The 20028-nt window shown below is 38.0% G+C and overlaps 2 protein-coding genes across 2 annotated transcripts in view; both read right to left on the reverse strand.

Moving 5' to 3' along the window:
* Nucleotides 1-740: 740 nt before the first annotated feature.
* The window catches only part of LOC106939917 (guanine nucleotide-binding protein G(o) subunit alpha), a 32817-nt gene continuing 13529 nt past the window's right edge, over nt 741-20028 (reverse strand). Inside the window, exons 4-5 of the mRNA XM_015022495.1 lie at nt 5911-6064; nt 741-1665 (exon numbers count right to left, since the gene is read on the reverse strand). Coding sequence (XP_014877981.1) covers nt 1478-1665; nt 5911-6064 — 342 coding nt within the window. The 3' untranslated portion in view covers nt 741-1477. The remainder of the gene's footprint in view (nt 1666-5910; nt 6065-20028) is intronic.
* On the reverse strand, nt 10881-19523 carry LOC106939918 (guanine nucleotide-binding protein G(o) subunit alpha-like). The gene is made up of 3 exons (XM_015022496.1): nt 17350-19523; nt 15024-15177; nt 10881-12590 (listed from the first exon to the last, which is right to left on the reverse strand). The coding sequence occupies exons 2-3, from the start codon at nt 15169-15171 to the stop codon at nt 12403-12405; spliced, it is 336 nt and encodes a 111-aa protein (XP_014877982.1). The 5' UTR covers nt 15172-15177; nt 17350-19523; the 3' UTR covers nt 10881-12402.

Raw genomic sequence — 20028 nt, forward strand, 5'->3', positions numbered from 1 at the left:
CTGCTCGGAAACTTCAACTCACATTTTTCTGACATATTCTCATAATTCATCCCTCACCCCCCATTCAGAAACCAATCAGCTTTCCCCTTCAGTTGCTGCTTCCACATTTATTTATTTTTTTATTGTTTTTCTATTTAGTTTGCACTTTTTATGAAGTGTTTTTTTCCCTCATAAGCAGCTTTATGCTATAAGTTTTAACAATTATCTGGTCTTTTTTTTTATACAAAGTTGAGTATCTCATGCTATTTCTGTTGGGAATGGAAAAGAAGAGAATGACAAGGACAGGAGGGGGGAAAGGTCAAATCCCGACGCCTGGGCGCCATGCAAGAGTCGACAGCGAGGAAAGAGAGGATGGCGGGTGATTGGTCAATAAATAAATTAATAAATTAATTAGTTTTCTTAAATGGAGAATGTTATTAGGTTATTATGGGGAGGAAGGTAGAGTTTTACCTGCTTCTAAAAGCGCAGCTATCTACAGCACAGTGCCTCTGTTACACGGCACTGACGATTCAGTCAGTAAGCGAGTTTCCTATTGGCTCTCGAGTCCGGCTGTGGTCAGCGGCTGGCCAATGACAAAGACCAGATTATGGAAACAGGAAACCAGGAATCCTGGGTGGAAACTGGGGTTTTAAAGTGAAAAATTTAAAAATTACTAAAAAAAAAAAAAAAAAAAACATCTTAAAATGTCTTCTCAAATGTAAACAACAAAAAATAATCAAGTCAGTTTAGATTTCTTTTTAACGTTCTTATCCAACTTGTCAGGTGCATTTTAGTGCTGCTCACATATACACATATTTCTGCAAATAAAAAAAGTATTAATAATCCGCAAAACAGCCCAAAACGACCAGGATTAAACAGGAAGTACAGGTGAGAGGTGAGAATAATCAGTGTACAGACGCAATAAATATACACACGATCATCAAAGAAATAAAACAGCATCATCATTTTCAAAGTAACAATACATAAAAAAGTATGCAAGAAAAAAAAGTACAGGCTTCAGTTTTGTTAACAAAAAAAAAAAATCACACAGTCGACCACGTGACGGAGCGGCAACAGAGGCTTTCCTCAACTTTGTTCAAGATGTTTCAAGGCTGCAGGTTTGGGGTTTTTTCTACTAAAACTAATTTTGTTTGCTTGGCAACAGACCCAAAAAAACATCAGGGGGAATCAGAGCAGAGAGGACACAAGAACTAAGAACATTAGATAGATTTATATATATATTTATATTTATATGCATGTATGCCTATTTTTTTTAAATCATCCTCATTATTAATATGTACCTAGTTGGATTTTTTTTGTTGTTTTTCTTTAGAGAATCATCATCATCATTATCATCATCGCCATCATCATTTCCACAGCAGTGCCAAAGGAACAAGACAGAGGAGGAGGAGAAAGAGGAAGAGGACAGGAAGGATGGGAGAAAAGTGTGGGGGTGGTGGTGGGGGGAGGAGGGGGTCCAGGGTGTGTGTGGGCGCGCTCAGTACAAGCCACACCCTCGAAGGTTGTTGGCGATGATGATATCGGTCACAGCATCAAACACGACCTGGATGTTCCCCGTATCCGTGGCGCAGGTCATGTGACAGTAGATTTCCTTATTTGGAGAGCGGTTCTTGCTCTCGAACTGTGCTTGGATGTAAGCTGCCGCGTCTTCGTAGGTGTTGGGTCCTGGACGAGCAGAAAGCAGAACAAAAATACTCAATTTAAATGAGATTTTATCAGATTTTACATTAAAACCTGCCTGTTTTGCAGAAGCTGCTCTCAGTTCAGTTGCATGTTGATGTAGTCAACTTATAGAACAAGTGATCACCAACAGTTGAGATAATGCTGCCATCCGCTGATCGTTCTCCTGCTTTTAACTTTCTATTTTCATGAACATGAAAAATAATCCTAGGTCAGTTCTTCTGTTTCTTTCTGTGTCTTATCCGTCTTCGCAAGCCTCCAGTCGGTCGTGTCAGATGGTTCTGGTTCTGCTGGAGGTTTCTTCCTGTTAAAGGGGAGTTTTTCCTCTCCACCGTCGCTACATTCATGCTCAGTATGAGGATTACTGTAAAGTCAACAACTCAATGTAAGCGATAGTCGCTACATCCAGGAGGAGTAAATGCTACAAATCACCGACTCGATCCAATCTGCTGGGATTTTAAATAAAAACTTTTAAAACTATTCTGAATAATCAACTGAGCATAATGTTCTGATTGATAAATTGGGACGCATGCATGACTGAATCGAAATTATTTTTTTGTAAAATGCCTTGAGACAGTACTTGCGAACTGGTGAAAATCTGTTACAGGTGACCCACTATGAATCCTTGAACAGGTTAGGATAGATCTATGGTCTAAACAAAACATGCTCAAAAATCATTGTTAGATAATAAGATTTTAGTCTGCTCAGTTCTACTCATTTTGAGCTCATTTAGGGCCTCTTGTCACTTTAAATCCAAATAAGCTGCTGCTGGCCACACACCTCAACTCAACGTAAAAAAAGCTGCGAACAGATGTACAACTGTACATCTTTGAAAAGCAGAAGTGGAGCCTCCTGCACATCCAACACGAATGCAGCAAGTGGTTTCTGGGTGATAAGTCAACAAAACATGTCTTTTCCAGCAGCCATTGTACAATGCACAGCGGTAAAACCAGCTCAACATATGTGGTGGAGCTCTGCTTGGGTTGCTAGAATACGGAGCAGTTCCTGCTGATTTGTGATGTTATATTCTGGGGAGGGGGCAGGGGGTTGAAACCAGACACCAAAAAGCATTAACTTATTTCCAGAAAACGTGCTTGGTTTGCTTTTAGAAGCAGTAGAAACCCAAATGAAAGTACAAAAATGTGCAATATGTGACTTTTACATAATACTTTCCCTCTAATGATGCAAGGCTGCAAAACCCTCCAACTCCACCTCAGCCTTTCTGTCATATAAAATGAAATCAGAAAAGTATTTCCAGTGATCAGAATGAGGAGTGTTCAGACCTTTGGCTGGACAGAGAGGGAGAATATGATGCAGCAAAAAGTAAAGGTGGAAGATGTCAGAACGGCTCAGTGTGACTATCAGAGCAGCGTGAGAGACGGGTGCACCGCTGTGAGTGTGTGAAGAGACTTATCATAGCTCACCACGCGCGTCTATTACTCACAGTGCTTTTATCCGTCACCACTACATCTGGCTCCCACTTCCACGTCAAGAAGTCTTTCTGCTTCCCTCTGCCGTTTTTGCAGACTCTCACTGCCAACAACTTTCCTCAACTCCCTGTGCTCGTTATCATTTCTCCACTTGTGGAAATGCAGTAAAGTAAATCTCTTCTTGAAGTGAGGTTTTATGTTCCTCCAACCATTTCGCTCTCCCTCTCTCTGCTGGAAACTAACTTGCAGCTGTAATCATACCGCAAGATTTAAAGTGGCACATTTTTCAGACGGTTTATAATGCAGACAGTAAATCCACATCTGAAGGTCCCATGCACAACTAATGCCCTCAAACAGACCTGAGGGTTTTAATTTCCAGGAAATCTCACTCAGACAGTAAAGATCAGTCATTCATGCTTTCGTATCCAGTTTTAAATGGGATCAGGATGTCCACACGGCTCTCTGACTGAACAATCTTAAGGTTAATTTAAGGTTTTAGGTCAAGAGTTTGATCTCCAAAGTAACTCCAGCTGAATGAGCTTGTTTGCCTCTTTGCCAAAAGCTGTTGGAGAAAATTGATTTTCTGTCCCAACAGGAAATATGAAACCATCACTGACAGTCAGAACCGCTGAAACATAAAAGCAGCAACTTGAGCTCTGACCAAAAGCGATGAATGCAGCTCAAAGTTTGGTCAATTTATTTAGCAGTTTTAAACAGTCAATGTTACATTCGTAAGAAATTCTGAATCAGAATCAAACCATTTTGAGAAGTGGAGTTATACTGGGCCAACACTGCAGATACAGGAAGCAGCTTTCCAAAATTTCCTGCTAAATATTTCTTAGTTCAAAATCATCAACATTTTCTGTTGTAAAACAGAGATAATCATTAAAAAAGTAAATCATTTATCTACGTTCCTAAGCAATACAGACATCTTCATCCTCCTTTGCCAAACTTGGATAATTCTTCCTGAGGTCATTTCGCCTCCTGCTGTTTCTCCAGAGTCTTTAAAATATGGAACTGGTTTTTCCAGGGCTGAATAAGCATGAAAAAAACCCCCCATAAAACTGAATGTGGAAAACAGCTTGTTCCACCAGACTCTTAAACATATTCCTTTTTTCTAAAGCAAAAAAAAAAAAAAAAGACTTTATAAAGTAAATGCTCAGAAAAAGTTCTGCTGACCACAAAACAGACGTATGACAGGAAAAAAACAGCTACTAATAATTTTGATGTGACCATTTCTAGAAGCAAGAACTTATCATTTGGGAAGGTAAAAGTGGTGATTAAGGTGCAAAAACCCCCCAAAAATTCTTTATGATCCCCATCAGGAGATTAGTGCATAACCTGTGAATGTGAAGCTTTAATGTTTGCAGCCTGAAACTGCTGGCAGCATGACCGTCATAAATTCAGGCTTGAAATAAAGATATTGTTTCAACAATTCAAGCCTCGACATCTCCAGATCAGGAGATAATGGAATGAGTTTCTCATCAAAGAAAGCTTGAGGTCTCATTATTTCAGCAGATTAATGGGATAATAAAGCTGTTGCCTCAAGAAAAAATATAAAAAAAACCTTGATATTGTTTTTTCTAATGAGAAAATCGAGCTGTTATTGAAACAATAATAAGTTTGAGAGTTTATTTTCTCAAGATAAAGAAACAAACAACCTCAAGGTAACGTTATCTCCAGCTAATGAGATAATGAAACATTAACATGAAAAACAAACTCCAGGTCATATTTAGAAAACTAAATCTAATGAGATAATTAAAACAAGCCTTACATTTATCATCTCAAAATTATTCAAGTCAAGAAAACTGTAACCTAAACAATCTTAACATCACTTTATGTCTACATGCTGATGACAGTAAAGCGTTTCCATGTCAAAATTAATTTCTTAACTCCATATTATAAGCTTACAATTTTTGACAGAATTAATTTAAGATCGGCTCAAAATCTGTTTGAGTTACTAACTGTGAACTTTTCTATAATAATCAGTGCTGTAAATAAGAAGGTGTTTACGTCTTTCATTTTTTATTTTAGAAGTTTAAGGTGACCAAAATATTGTAAAATCAGAGAAAGATGACCGGAGGAAAAACAAATGTTTTTGCTCCTGCACATAAGTTGTAGCTCATTTGCCAAAAACAAATAAAAACTGGCAGCTACTCTTGAAATCATATTCCCTTAACAACGACACCAATACGACGACTACTACTACTACTAATAATAACAGTAAAGCATATTGTTTAAAAATTGTAATTCTGGGGACACAGTTGGTAACACTTCTGCCTTGCAGCAAGAAGGTCCTTGGTGTAAATCCCAGTCTAAGGTTTTTCTACATGGAGTACTGGACTAAATGCCATCATCACTTGAAAACTGATTTTTTTTTGTATTTGTTGTTATTGTTGTTTAATGTTAATCTTTATTTTAGGACCTAAAGCCTTTAAATGTGACAACATCCCTTTAAGAAATCATCACAACATGGCTCTTCTATTAACCCTTTAATGTTTTTACCAGCGTTGCTCTGAGAAGTAACTCCTATAACGAGCTCAGCAGATGCACAGTTCTATCAGATGTTTGCTAATTGATGCTGGCTAGTCTGAAGGAGCTGAGTGGAGGAGGAGATGTGTCTCGAAGGCGGAGCTAGGTCCAACCACGCGTTTTTTGCAGCTGAATGGTTGCAATGGAGATTAAAGGATTTCTCCAAAATGCATGAAAGAATCAAGGTAACACTCCAGGTATGTTTTTGATGAGGGAATAACAATATAATAATGTGATACTGCCTCTTTAAGTGAAAAATATCTCTCACCTGTGTACTCTGGGAAACAGATGCTGAGTGGAGACTTCTTAATCTTCTCTGCAAACAGATCCTTCTTGTTGAGGAAGAGGATGATGGAGGTGTCGATGAAGAACTTGTTGTTGCAGATGGAGTCAAACAGCATCAAAGACTCGTGCATGCGATTCTGCGGATGAGGAAGAAAAGGAGCGGGGAAACGGTGAGAGAGGAGCGGGAACACACAGGAAAACGAGACGATGACGGGGAAGATGAGAAAAGAGGAAATTTTCAAAGTTAACAGAAACTCAACAAAAGTGAAGATTTACACAATAACAAGTTAATATTAAAAGTAGAGCGAAAGAGTGATGAGAGAACAAAGAGGGAAACTTTTCTCTAGAATTAATGCTTCAACATTTTCCTCAGCCATTATGCTGCTCTCATTTGTCTCACACTCAAACTAGCGGCTGTTTTACTTGTTTACGGAAATCCTTTGTTAATAAATAATTACAGCTGTGGAAAAAAAGACAAACCCAGAAAAAGAAATCGGAGGAAGAGAAGCGAAGAACGAGAGCAACACTAATAAACTCCTTGATATCCAGGAAAAACATTTTAGGAGGGAAAATAATCACACATCTCCGGTTGCTCATGTGGTGCTTTATTATCATTGTCTCATGTATAAATACAATGTTCAATAAATTATCAACAGCAAGGGAGTTACAGCACAAACAGTTTAGCACTTGCACACATACAGTATATACACATCCATATACAGTTTGTGCAGGTTTTGCAGTACCTGGACAGTGTTTACAGTGTTGGTTGGCATGGAGACAGAGTTAACTTATGGTAACAGGAGAGCTGGGTTATGGGTGTGATGAGAAAAGGCACAGTTGATGCTCCAGAGTCAAATCTGCTCTAATGCAGCCGGGAGACTTCCTGCAGGAGAGCGAGCGACTCCTCGGCTTAAGTGCTCATTACGGCAAAGTGAGACTGAAAATCAGGAGATCGCTCATAAGGGCATGTAAGCAAGGTCAGGATGGGAGCTGCTCTGGAGCTAATCAGGGAAATATTTGGCACTTTGTTTTAGTTCTTCATCTGTAGCGCTGTGGCATATCAGCAGCTTGTTGTGGAGGGAAAAAACAAACAAAGAAAAACGTGGCACAAATGCAACCATTTCTCTGCTGAAACCACGTGGCATTTTTTATCTGAATTTAAGATCTACACTGAGAAATTACAGGTAAACTACATTACCCACAAATCCCTATTTTATGTAGCCAACACAGATTAGATATTTACTATCAAAGATCAAGTATTTTTTTTGGTCTTGGCTGTTTGGCCCCAACACACACACGTCTACACACAGACACACTGATTGGCTCATTGTTCTTCTCTCAGCGCTGTTTCCATCCTATTAACCCCTAACTGCTTTAGTGCTACAGTGCGGTACTTTATTTCTAGGAAACAATTGGATGTTCTGGAAGGTCAAGCTGAATCAACAGATCACACTGTTTAATCAATACAAACACTATAAGCTGCTACGAAATGTTGGTTCTTCACTGTTTATTACAGAAAAAACTTTCTACACATTCTATAATGTATAGATGAGCAAAACTCAAGGCTTGTATTTATTATAAAGACATACATTTAAGTTATGTTTGGAAAAAAAAAACTGACTAAATAAACTGTAAAAAGAAAACTCCCCAAAGGTTTTCACTAATAAACTTTTAATTGGAAACTTTGGGATGTTTTGCTCCATTTCCTCATGTAAATCATGTAAATCATAAACTGCTTTAGCTGTTATTGCTAAAGACAGTAAAAGGCATCAGATCTTGATTTGTCTTTCAGGTTTCATATTCACATGTCTTTTTTTTGTTCAAATTTAAACAATGGAAGGCTTTTTTCCAATTAAAAATAGTCATAATAATTACTGAATAAAACTAACAATGAAAATATCAGAACTTTTGTGAATCCTGACAGGTACAGTACCTGCACCTAACAAAGCAAAACATCGTAGAAAGGTAATGAACCCAGTCATGACGAGGCAGAACAACGTGAATTCCACACCACTGATCCCAGTAGACACACTCCACGAAAAGTCACACATAATTCTGCTTCTTTTCGTCATGTTTAGACCCAGAAAGGACGCCAACCGATACCGCAAGAGAGGAAATAGTGAGACGGCAGCTTTAGCTTAAAAACATGATGATGATAAAGTGAAATGACCATCAGAAGGTGCATTTCTGGTTCTGAAGCTCAAATGTTTCTCACCAACCCTGCTTTCAAATTACAACATAGCTGCAGTGTGTATAAAACCAACTACCAGATACAGTTACAAACTGGTTATTTGACCTGATAAACGTTTGAATCTTAATAAATCATTCATACAAACATTGCTCATAAAATGTTACTAATAGTGATACTTAAGCAAGCTACTCAACAACATTTTGAAATTTCTCAAACAGGTTTAATTTGATTGTTACATTATTTCCGGATTTGATAACTAGCAACTGGAGTATAAAGGTCATGTTTCCCTGCAATGAAATGCAAATACAGGATATTAAAAAAAGTAAGGAATATATAGAATTTTTTTTCAACGAGTTCAATGTTTGGTTTCCTGTTAGACCTTGTCCAGAGTGTATCTGACTCTGAGAAGATTCCTGCATAATGTTTCTGTACATCCTGATCTTAAAACCATTTATCAAAAGGTTTTAAAAACCTTTAAGCTTTTTCTGGGAATCAAAGGAATCAATAGGAGCCAAGTTGAGGGGTGCAGGTAAACCAAAATGACTTAACCACATGTCACTTCAGAATGTTTCCAATAAACCAGAGACTCTAAGACATCTGCAAAGACATTTCACTTCTGGAAAACAATTAATATGCAAAATGCTTAAAGCTCACAAACACAGACAGATGTACAAAACACATATTAGATAATTTAGGTTTGAATTTTGTTTATGCTGTGAACCAACTGGGGGTAAATTAATAATACTGATCAAGAACAGCTGATAAAACACCTCCATGTCATTCAGTGCTGCCAGAATCGAGGAGATGGAGCTCAAACTGCATGTTGTCACTTTCTGCTGCGAGGCAAATAAAAATGAAGACTTTTATTTTATCACTGTGAACTGGAGCTTACAGAACGTCACGTACATGGAAGATTCAGCAGGATATCTTCCTCCAACTGGTGACAGCTCTTTATGTCAGGCACTAAACAAAAAAACTAACAAAACTAATAAACTGCGCTCGTTTGCTAGTATCCTATTTTATAACCTTTTCTGGCTTAATTCAGTGAGATTAAACAACAACAAAAATTTTAAGGCAAAGTTTAACAAGATGAATGTTTGTTGATGAAAAATGTTGCCAGTAAAGTGCATTCTCTGGATTTGGAGACCCAAGAATTTAGTTTCCATTAAAAGAACCCAAAACATGCAACTTCCCCAGTGGATTTAGATGGAAAGTAATTTCCATAAAAAAGTAAGGAGAACTTTATTACTAAATAGTTTTAATGCACAGAACAAATAAAACAAAATAAAAAAAAATCAAGAATACAATTATTGTTGTACTATCTATTCTACCAAGAGATATTTAGAACACAGTGCATCATTATTCTTACACACAAACAGCAGATTTTCTGTTTGCCAAATCAACCAGCATCCATCTGATGCTTTTAGCTGCAAACGATGGGAACATTTGGCAAAGGAAGGTGTGGCGACATTTTAAAAACCCCAGGGCCGTTCTGTGCGTTCAGTGCATGTGTGTACGCTTGCCTGTGCTGCTGTGTGTGTTTGTGTTAGCGTAAAGGGTAGACAGGTGCCTTGCGGGTAATTAATCCACAGATAGTGACTCCACCACTGCACCCCTGAGCTGATGCTGTCTCCCAACACAACACGTACACACACGTTTGTGAGCTGACCTTTCCTGTTCTGTTAAATGACACACACACACACACACCATTAACTGTACGCAATCTGCAAACACACACAGACACAGAAAATCCACAAGCAGAATCACACACAGCAGGCCGATCAACAGCCTTGGGGAGCTCTCCGTCGCTAATTAGGAAATTTGGCGCAGATGTGGAAAGATGAGCTGATGATGTCATCTACCTGTTTAAAAGTGAGGCAGAGGATGAGAGTGATGAAGCACGTATCACATCAGACACTTTCACCGTGTCAGTAGGGGTGGGCAATATGGACTTGAAGTTTTAACACAATATTCTGTGGTTCTGTTGTGATAATGATAAAAGTGACGATAAGAACTTCTCTAATTGGTAACTGTATGGCTGTGACTTTTATCAGTAAGTGTGATTTTTATTACTAAAATGCCCACATTAACTGCTTTTAATCATATTTTCAAACATACGGATATTTATCAAAACTCTTAATGAATAATGGAGAAAATAGTAAAAAGAGCAATTTTGACAGTAGCTATGTTTCCATTATAAATGTGCAAAAAGCTGTTGCTGTTCCGCTAATGTCAAAAAAATCGAATATCGCTACTGCAGTGTTTCCATTACAAGAGAAACAATTAAAATTACACGTGAATAAGTTTGTTCATGTGATAAGTTATTAAAAAAACATGGCCGCTCCATTATCCTCCAACTACTTCCTGTCGTCTTCTTCTTCGTGGTTTCTGCCAGTGGCAACATCCGATTGTTGATCACGTGAGTCGTGATGCATAAAAACTTTTCCATTGCAGTTCTGAAAAATAAACCAATTTTGATACTACCAAAAAACTTCATAGCGCCAAATCTTTTTATTGAAAGTTGAGTTTTTGCAGAAGTGGTGTTTTCATAAAAAAATGTTATTTTGACATCTTGCATGGCCGATGAGAAACGCAGGTAATAGATATCAATTGGAATTTTATCACGATAAATGATAAACGATGTGATAAACGCCCACTCCTACCTTCATGTAATAATCTTTTCTTCAATCTGAACCCAAACCCCAGCCATACACTCTCTCCAGGTTTCAGTCTCCCAAAGCTCAGCTGTGTTTTTACGGCGGACAGCAGGACTGTTACAGAGAGCAGCCTCAGATAATGGCTGTAGTCTCAGGGCGGGCTGAAATCGATGCGCCCATCCAGCCACTATCGGTAGCTGCCGGGCTGAGTCAGCTTTTCTAACCCTTTGTTTTAAGTGGTTTCATAATGGAGTCGTTCACACTGCAACATGAGGCAATGATGCTACCTCCTCCCAGCTCAGATCCTGTTTTCCTCCATTTACATCCTAATTGTCTACAAATAAAAAACAAAAGCACACAATTGATAATTATGTAATAAGGAATGTTAGAGTTGAAAGTATTTACTTTCGGTTAACATGGTGAGATCTTTAATAATAATGTTCTTTGTTTAAAATGTGGTTGATTCTCAGGTCCTATGTCTCATATCAGAAGCCAGAGGAAAAACTAGGCAAAAATGGTTTTCATTATTAAAAACGGTAAAAAATACTACATATCCAAACAATATATTATTTGTCACTAAGCAGAAAACAGCGTAGAGAAAAGTGTGGCATCCCTGCTATTCATAAGCGATATAGACCATAACCACCAATGAATAACTAAAACATCCCCTGAAATGCTTATAACTCCCTACTTTAAAAGTTCAAACACCAAATATACCTTAATATATATTAATACAGACAATGGAAACCGTCTTAACACTACTGCAGAACATCAACCATTTTCCTCATTTCCGCTCTCAGGAGTTACAGCTAATCTGTGTCAAGGAAAAATAGGATTGGATGCTTTGCAAACGATGTCAGTGAGCATTACATTTAGGTATTTTAGCTGCTCAAGCTTTTCTTTTGAATAATTTGGAGTCACATTCCACAAAAAATCCAAAAATATAAAGACATAGTTAATGTAGGTGTGTTCAATTAAAACCACAGACATTAGCTTACGTTTGTCTTCAGAGACTAGCTAACTGCGGTAGCAAAACAACCCAATTTTCTGGTTTGCTATTGTGTTCAATCACCGTAGCAACAAAGATAGCAGAGTACTGTGTGCGCGACTGATTCAATGAAATGCAAATTCAGTAATGCAAAAAAATCAGGTAATTATAGGAGCTAAGATTACAAATGCAGCAGCCATGTTGGATTCTGAACGAGGTTGATGAGGAATCTCGTGATATGAGGCCAAATAGCATGAAGCATTAAGCAATGGAAAATTCTTACAACACTATGTATGCATTAATGGCTTATCTAACAAACTTGTTAAGCTTTTCTCACAATTGCCCCTTTACAGAATGAACCAGGACACCGTTGTTTGGTATAAAGGCCTGAGACAGAGGGGCTAGGATAAGATTACTGGGGTCAGGTAAGGTCAGAAAAACAACAGTACGCAGCGGCAGTGGTCCAGGACTAAACAGCAAAAAGTTTCAGCCAACCAACCAACGAGTTAAATCAAGCTGGACCAACAGTCTGCTCTGTAGTAAAGGAGGACATCATTTGACCAACTCTCACAGGATGACCAATCGAATTGGCCCCACACACGTGACATAACAAGGTACCACAGAAGTAAAAGCATCCGGTCAGTACAAGCCGCAGCCCCGCAGGTTGGTGCCTATGATGACGTCTGTGACAGAATCGAAGACGAACTGGATGTTGTTGGTGTCCGTGGCGCAGGTCACGTGAGAGTACACCTCCTTGTTGGGCGACTTGTTCTTGCCTTCGTACTGAGACTTGATGTAGGCAATCCCATCGTCGTAATTATCTGGACCTGGAGAGGACAAGAAGCAGGAGTTACGACCAGTTTTAGATTTTTAATTTGTTTAGTTTTATTTCGTTTTGACTTTTGTTTGTTTAATTCTGTTACTTTTAATTGAAACTGAATTAGTTCAATTCAGTTACTTTCTAGTTTTTATTACTTTTAGTTTTTTTTCATACTTTGGTTAATTTTTAGGTGCAGAATTCAAAAAGGTTGCAGTATTGTTTTGTGATACATCGATAGGGAAATGAGTACTCAACAGAAGATGCTGTTTTCACAAAATGTAGTTGATTGTTGTTGAACAACAGACTCTGGCGTTTTTCCCCAACTTTTGCTGTTGCCATTTTTCAGACCAGCCGCCATTTTGTGGACTAGCATAGGAAAAGTAAGGAGTGTTGTCGTTTCCTGACAGTTGACTTAAACTGCTTGTACGAAAAAAAAAAATTCACGTCAGTTTGAACGACTAATGAATAAATACACAAACACAAAAACAAAAGATATTGTAATTCTAATTTCAGCATATTTTAGGAATGGATGCAGAATATAGTCCCAGCTAGTTTTCTCCCACTTAATGAAAATGTTTCGGTTGTAATTATTTAGTTTATTTTTGATAACTTTAATAACCTCGGTTACGATGCAGCTTTTAACGCGTTTTTCATCCGAACCGTTTAGATCCGTGAGCCGCCTCCTATTTCCCATTATCCCCGTTTTTTCCTCCATCAGCGCTATTTTGTGATTTTCTTTCTGAAAACCGAACCTTTGACTCTTGAGCTCAGCAAACATTGTGCTGAGGTTGTGCTGAGCTCGATGCCAGCGCGCTTTAATAAACGTGATGCACGGACAACTTTCTGAGACAAACTGGAGCTGTGAGTTTGCTCCAGTAAATGGAAAGTGATGGACATTAATACGTCCCGTTATTGTTGCTGCAGTGCGGCGCTTTCTCCTGGATAACCAGCAGCTACAGAACGAAACTCTGACAGTTCTGACAACCTGAAGCTAAAAACACTGGAGCCATTATTTGTACAGTGAGTGTGGTGATCAGATTAACGCCGGAGCCAAATCCACTGTGGCTCCTTTCAGGTCCAGTTCATAATTAGCCGTTGGGGCGAGCGCCGCCTTCTGCCAGCTCTTGGCTCGATTTCCTTTGTTCTCGTGCTTTTGGGATGAGTCTGAACTCAGAGACTGGAGTCATTTTTGGTCCAATGTCTCGGTGGCTCTAGGCCATCAGCAGCCGCTGCCTGTCTGCTCCGGCAGGAAGTTGGTCAGAGAGCAGCTAGTGGGGAGGGAGGAAGAGGGGAAGGAACAGCTTTGGAATCCCAATCCCTTCTTTCTCACAGTCTTGCTGCTTTTTGTCTTTCTGTACCCTTTTTTCCCACAGTTTTTTTTCTTCCTAATTTTCCTCCCACTCTCAGGCGCTTTCATGTTGTTTTGTCTCGTGTTTTCTCTTGTCTCACTCACACTCAGGCCCTGGAAGTTTGGACCCTGGAAGCCCTGATCTCATTTTCTTCTGCTGTTTTCCTTATTTTGCTCTCTGTAACTTTCATCCCTGGTAGGATGAACCTGCAGCTCTGTTGTCTAAAATTTATCTGAATATTTCCTCCTTTTTGGGTAAAATGGCCACTATGATTACTGTTGACTTTTATTAGTTGTAGAAAAGTAAGGAAAAAAGATAATTCAAATTTAATTTCAATTTTTAAAGGTTTTGCTTTCAGAAAAATTCATACTTGAAATTTAAGTATATTATTTAGCAAAATGTTACTTCTCACAACTACCTGCTCAATAAGATTGATTTTCATTTGGGCTCTTAATTAGTCTTAGTTTATTAGGACTAATGTTATCGTAAATGCGTACATGTAATCAAGAGAAAATAATTTTAGCATCCAAAAACAAACAAAAAAATATCTACAAATAAATTGCGGGCAAACTGTTTAAAATGAACCAAAATATTAAATTAAAATTCACAAAGAAATAAAGGTCTTGTTGCCAGGATGGAGAGCCATCTAGTGGTTTAAACTGAAAACTGCAGGCAACTTAAAAGCTCATTTCTGTAAAAAAAATTGGATTTTAGAGAAAGCTTTTTATTTTTTTATATAATGAGGGAATAATGTCAATAAAACAAGAAATAATTCACCTGATTAACAGATTTTCTTTGTCTTTATAGCACAGTAATATTGCATAAATGTTGTTCCTTTTATCTTTTATTTTTATTCCTCATATTTGTGATTAATATCTGTACGCTGAGCGTGTGAAAAAAATAAATAAAGCAGCAGATGCTAAGATGGTTCATGTCAATAAAATCTGAAAAAATATTCCCAAAATAGTTGAGCAAAAGCCCAAAGATTGGGATTGTCTGGGTTTTTTTTCTAGAGGTTAGGCGGTTTGGTGACTTTCTAATGTTTTAACCAGAATCCAGAATAAAGGGAAGAGTCGCTGTGAAGGATGTACCGGTGTATTCTGGGAAGCAGATGGTCAGCGGAGACTTGATGATCTTGTTTTCGAACAGGTCCTTCTTGTTAAGGAAGAGGATGATGGCAGTGTCGTTAAACCACTTGTTGTTACAAATTGAGTCGAAGAGCTTCAGCGACTCGTGCATGCGGTTCTGCAGGAGAGACATCAGATCATGTCAAACAGGACAGAACTCAGAGAAAAAACTCCAAACTGCAGAATATCATGACGTGTGCAAACGACACGTAATCTGAGCTAAAGGAGGAACTGTGATGAAAGCTAAAACCAAAAAGCAGAACAGAAGTTTGGGGGAGTTCCTCGTAAAACCACAGTTTGTGATCTGAGTTTGTGTGCGTGTTAACATTTTTTTTTATCAGCATGCAACATTCAGAAATGATTAGTAAGACTCACTGGCAGTGAGCTTAATGAAGCCATGCATGTTGAGATGTTAGCTGTGTGTTAGAGTCTGCTCTAACTGCATCATGCTAAACTAAACGAACCCTGTGAAGTTTTCACCAGTAGGGGCGCTGCTGAGCACAATTCCCTCATGTCACAACAGTTTGATTGAACCTGACTTGTCAACTGAAGATGAATCAGCCCAGTAATTAGTGAAGGGATGAATGCATCCCTTCACTAGCTTCCTGTGGATGCACCACAGGAAGCTAACAAGATGAAAGCAATCATTTTTAATATCAACTATTAAAAATAATAACATTTTTAAAAGTTAATATAACTATAATTATTTAAGAATAAACAAGTATTTCACAAAATGGTCAAATTTGCACCCACTCATCAAGGACTCACTAATACGAATGGAAAATTATTTTGAGGCTCTTATTAAGAGATATCTTCAATTAAAGTTGAAGAAGAGGAAATAAAAACATGGAAGTCATCCTCCTTGTTCAAAACTAGTTATTGGAAGGAAGAAGGTGAATTTCCAGCTTCTGGAAATGTCTTCCCAAAGCATAAACCTTTGGGAAGATTAATGCTTTGGGATTATTTTGAAACACTACAATTAAAAAAGAGAGAGGTGGGAAATCCCTTCTTGACTACAAAAACAGTGAGACTTTATAGGAGACCGAATATGATTGGGGCTTTGTGTGTAATTTTAACCTTCTGCTGTAATAAATCCAACTTGTGGATTTATTACACAATATGTTGCCTAATCACCTCACTTTGAAAAAGGAACAATTTAATAAATCAAATATCATAATAACATGACGGTGATGCTGAGTGGGTGAAAACATCAAACCAGAACTGCATGTAGTTAAATGATCACAACGATAACTCCACAGGGTTCTAATGTAGAAATAAGAAGAAACATTAAGAGCAGATGTAAAAGCTGCTAAATTAATGTTGCAGCTGCTTTGGTTATTTAGTATCAAACCTTGTTTATTACATGAAACCAGAACACTTGATTATTTTTCCTTTTACAAAATTTCTCATGCTTAATTTGTGTTTTCGGTGAATCATTGCCACCTAATTATTCACAATGCGTTAAAATAAATGTTGGATTAAGGAGAAAACTAACTAGCTGTTTCAGTGTTTTTTTATGTGACAGGTAATGAGAACAGACAGATTCCTTCAAACTGTGAGCTGAAAGCAGTTTCTCTCTGGTTCTGATCCAACATTCACTTGAGGAGAAAGAGATCGATGGGATCCATCGACCAGATTCATGAGAAACGACTGTTGGAGTTTCACAAACCAGGAAAAGGAAGAAGAGAGATCTATTAATAGAGATGCAGCTTTTCATTTCCGATACCAATATCTGAGGTTTATCAATCTGATACAGAAAAACAGCTGAATTGACTTAAAACATTTTTTTTTTACTAAAAATACTAAAATAGGAATTTATTTGATAATTCTGCTCCAGTACAGCTCACTTAAATACACCAACAGCTTCACAAGCGTGGTCAAAAATGTAAAAACAACCTTAATTTGTTCAGTCAGTGCAATTAGGAGTAAAACAGCCAATGTAAAATAAATAATGAAGAAACTGAACAACAGGGTGACTGCCTTGGTCAAACGTAAAAATAAACTCCAACAAATCTTCTTCCAAATGGATCAGAAAGTGCAACTAGGAATTGTAAGCATAACGTGAAATAAATAATAAAGCATAGAATTAGACCAAATAGATCTGCCCTTATGGATCGGGAACATTGTCGCCGATACCCGATCTAGAATGTTTTTCAATATCTGGACTGATACCGATATTAATAAGGGATCAGTGCATCTCTAGCTATAAAACAGAGGAAACAGCAAACACAGAGAGGACCTGCTTCCAGCCGCTAAGGTGAGTGTGTCGACCTATTGGAGGTTTTCATACCTGGCTGTGGGTGGAGCATCTGCATCTGACAGCTGATTGGTTAGAGAGGACAGTCGGTGGCGACAGTGACAAGAGGAGTAGAAGGAGCCAGAGATGCTGCAGGGCGGAGCTTAGAGAAGGAACAGAAAAACGCAAGGGACCCGCCCCCCGCGTCCGCTTCCCCTCCCCTCCTCAACCAGACATGCTAATGCTAACACACATCCGGTGCTGCAGAGAGAGTGTTCACAGGGCAGGAAGGCAGCGTTCACAACGAGCAGTCGTCATTTCAGAGAACACGATGAAGAGGAGCAACGACCAAACACAGTACATGCGCATCTGAAGAAGAAGGAAGGGAGTGACAGAGAGTAAGTGGTGCAGGGCGTGTTTGTACCAACAGACACTGATGGGAAACCAGTCAGAAGCTGGAGGCGGAGCCTGTCAGGAGCTTTTACTGCCTTTCCCAACAGAGAAAACAAAACCAAGCAGCTCAAAACGTTCTGGAGTGAAAGGTTTTCATTTCTGGTGGTAAAATAAGGATCCTCCAACAACAGAATCATTAAAGAAATTTATAAAATGGATCAGATTCAATAAATTAACATGTAAGAATTTTATAAAAATTGGAAGACATGTTTTTATATTTGTTACGAAAGCTAAATATAAAAAGGACTCAAAATGAACTAAGTAAGTTTAGGTAAGATTATTTTTTCTCCTTTTTGTGATACTGATGTGACCTGAATTTTTTGGTTTTGTTATCTTTAGAACTTTCCGTCTATCATATTCCTCACAAATATCATATCTGTGCAATGTATTTGTATGAGTTGTTTCTTTTTTAAATATGTAATACAAAAATTAAGTTGAAAAAGGAATAATCTGTTTGCTGAATAATCTTTAACAAGTTTTGTCTCATTCAGAAACAGATGATAATTTTTAACAACTTCATCTTGTGAATATCATTTCTCAAGATGTTGAACATTTAATGTTTTTGATAAAATAGGCACACATTGATTTTTGTGAGTAAAACTTTCCCCTTAAGAACTTAAAAACAATAACACAAGAGTTTTTGGTTTTTAGTGTTTTTCCTTTGCACTCTGGTAGCCAAGTAACAACATTTAGTGACCAAATTCACTGTTGTCTAAGTTAATCTAATACAGTAAGACAATAATCCACCTCTGCATGGCCTAGTCAAAGTCTGACTAACAACCACGCTAAAACAAAACAAAACTGCATAGCTGAATCAAAACTGCAATGTGAAAGACTAGTTCCTAGTTATCACAAACACTTTATGGCAACTATTAGGTTGAAGGGGCACTTACTTTTTTAACAGAGGAAAGTAGCTTTTCCCTAAATAAATGAAAATATTCTTTGAAACTAGCCTTTTTATAAGCTCTGAAATATTTCAGTGTGACAAAAAACAGCAGACATATGAAAGGAAGCAAATACTTTTGCTCTGCACAGCAGATGACTAATCCACTAAGTTAATATTCAGCTGAGTTTGCTCTCCAGTGCTGTGACACACATCAGCTCTGTTACTTACCCACAAGTCCTTTCACAGGTGTTTTGACATTATAAAACTATACACCTCCCTTTGACTAAAGTTCAGCCTGTTTGCATGCAAATGTTCCTTTTATGAGTCTAATTATTGAAATACAGAGACAGGAGGCTGAGCACAGCTAACAGCTTGCAGCTCTGCCTCCCACTGGAGGTTATATCAGCTTCAGGAGCTGGTGCTAAAATCTAACATTCTGGTTCAAGATTTAAATGGTTTATAGACTATTACTGCCTCAAAATATCTCTTTTAACTGATCCTAAAGTGCTTTGGGAAAGAGAGACCGTTAACCTGAAAAGTTCAGCGTCTTATAATATCATATCAATTCCTTCAAATTTGTCATGTTACAACCAAAAACTACACTGGATTTTACTGGGAGCTGAAAAAGTTGAAAGTCATGTATAAATTCTGATGTAGGAGAAATATTATTAGAAATAAAAATCTGAAAAGTCTGGATTTGCATTCAGCTGCATTTACTCTGAACAATGAAATACTGAGCAGCTTCATCAGCAAACAGAATCAGAAATCCAGCTGTTCTATGAAGGCGTCACATTTTACCAGAAGCCATGTGAAGAACACAGCAAACATTCCTCTGGTAGGTTCTCACATCACCAGACCAAAAACTAACTGTGGCGCTGCACCAAGAACTACTGGAGGAAACAACATCATCAGAAAACATCAGAAGACACTGAGCGCAATTTCCTTCTTCACAAAACATAAACAAACCTACTGCATCAGATTGTAGCAGTTATAGGATTTATTTTTTGTCTTTGGTAAAAGACCATAAACCATTTTTCTTGCTGGCATTGAACTTTAGTGTGTGTCTAGGTTGCATTTACCCAGAATGCCTTGCGCTGTAGTCTACTTCCTGCTTTTGGAGCGGTCTCTGGTTCACTTTGTGTTCACATATGTGATGAAACTACAGCAGAGTTCACCTCAAATGAACTGAGGCTTTTAGGTGGACCAGCGTTCGCTGTCTTGTTGCTCTTCAGAGTGTGATTTTAATTCACACTTTAACAAACAAACTGGACTTTAAACGGACTGGAGTTGAATTAAAGCGGACTGAACAGGGCTGAAAACAAATGCAGACCAAACTTTTCAGAATTTATTTGTGGAAAAAGATGGAAACCAAAATAAATAATTTTCAAATCAGT

This window comes from Poecilia latipinna, unplaced genomic scaffold, assembly GCF_001443285.1.
Source record: "Poecilia latipinna isolate Pla-1442-1.1 unplaced genomic scaffold, P_latipinna-1.0 Scaffold3028, whole genome shotgun sequence".
Classification (NCBI taxonomy): domain Eukaryota; kingdom Metazoa; phylum Chordata; class Actinopteri; order Cyprinodontiformes; family Poeciliidae; genus Poecilia; species Poecilia latipinna.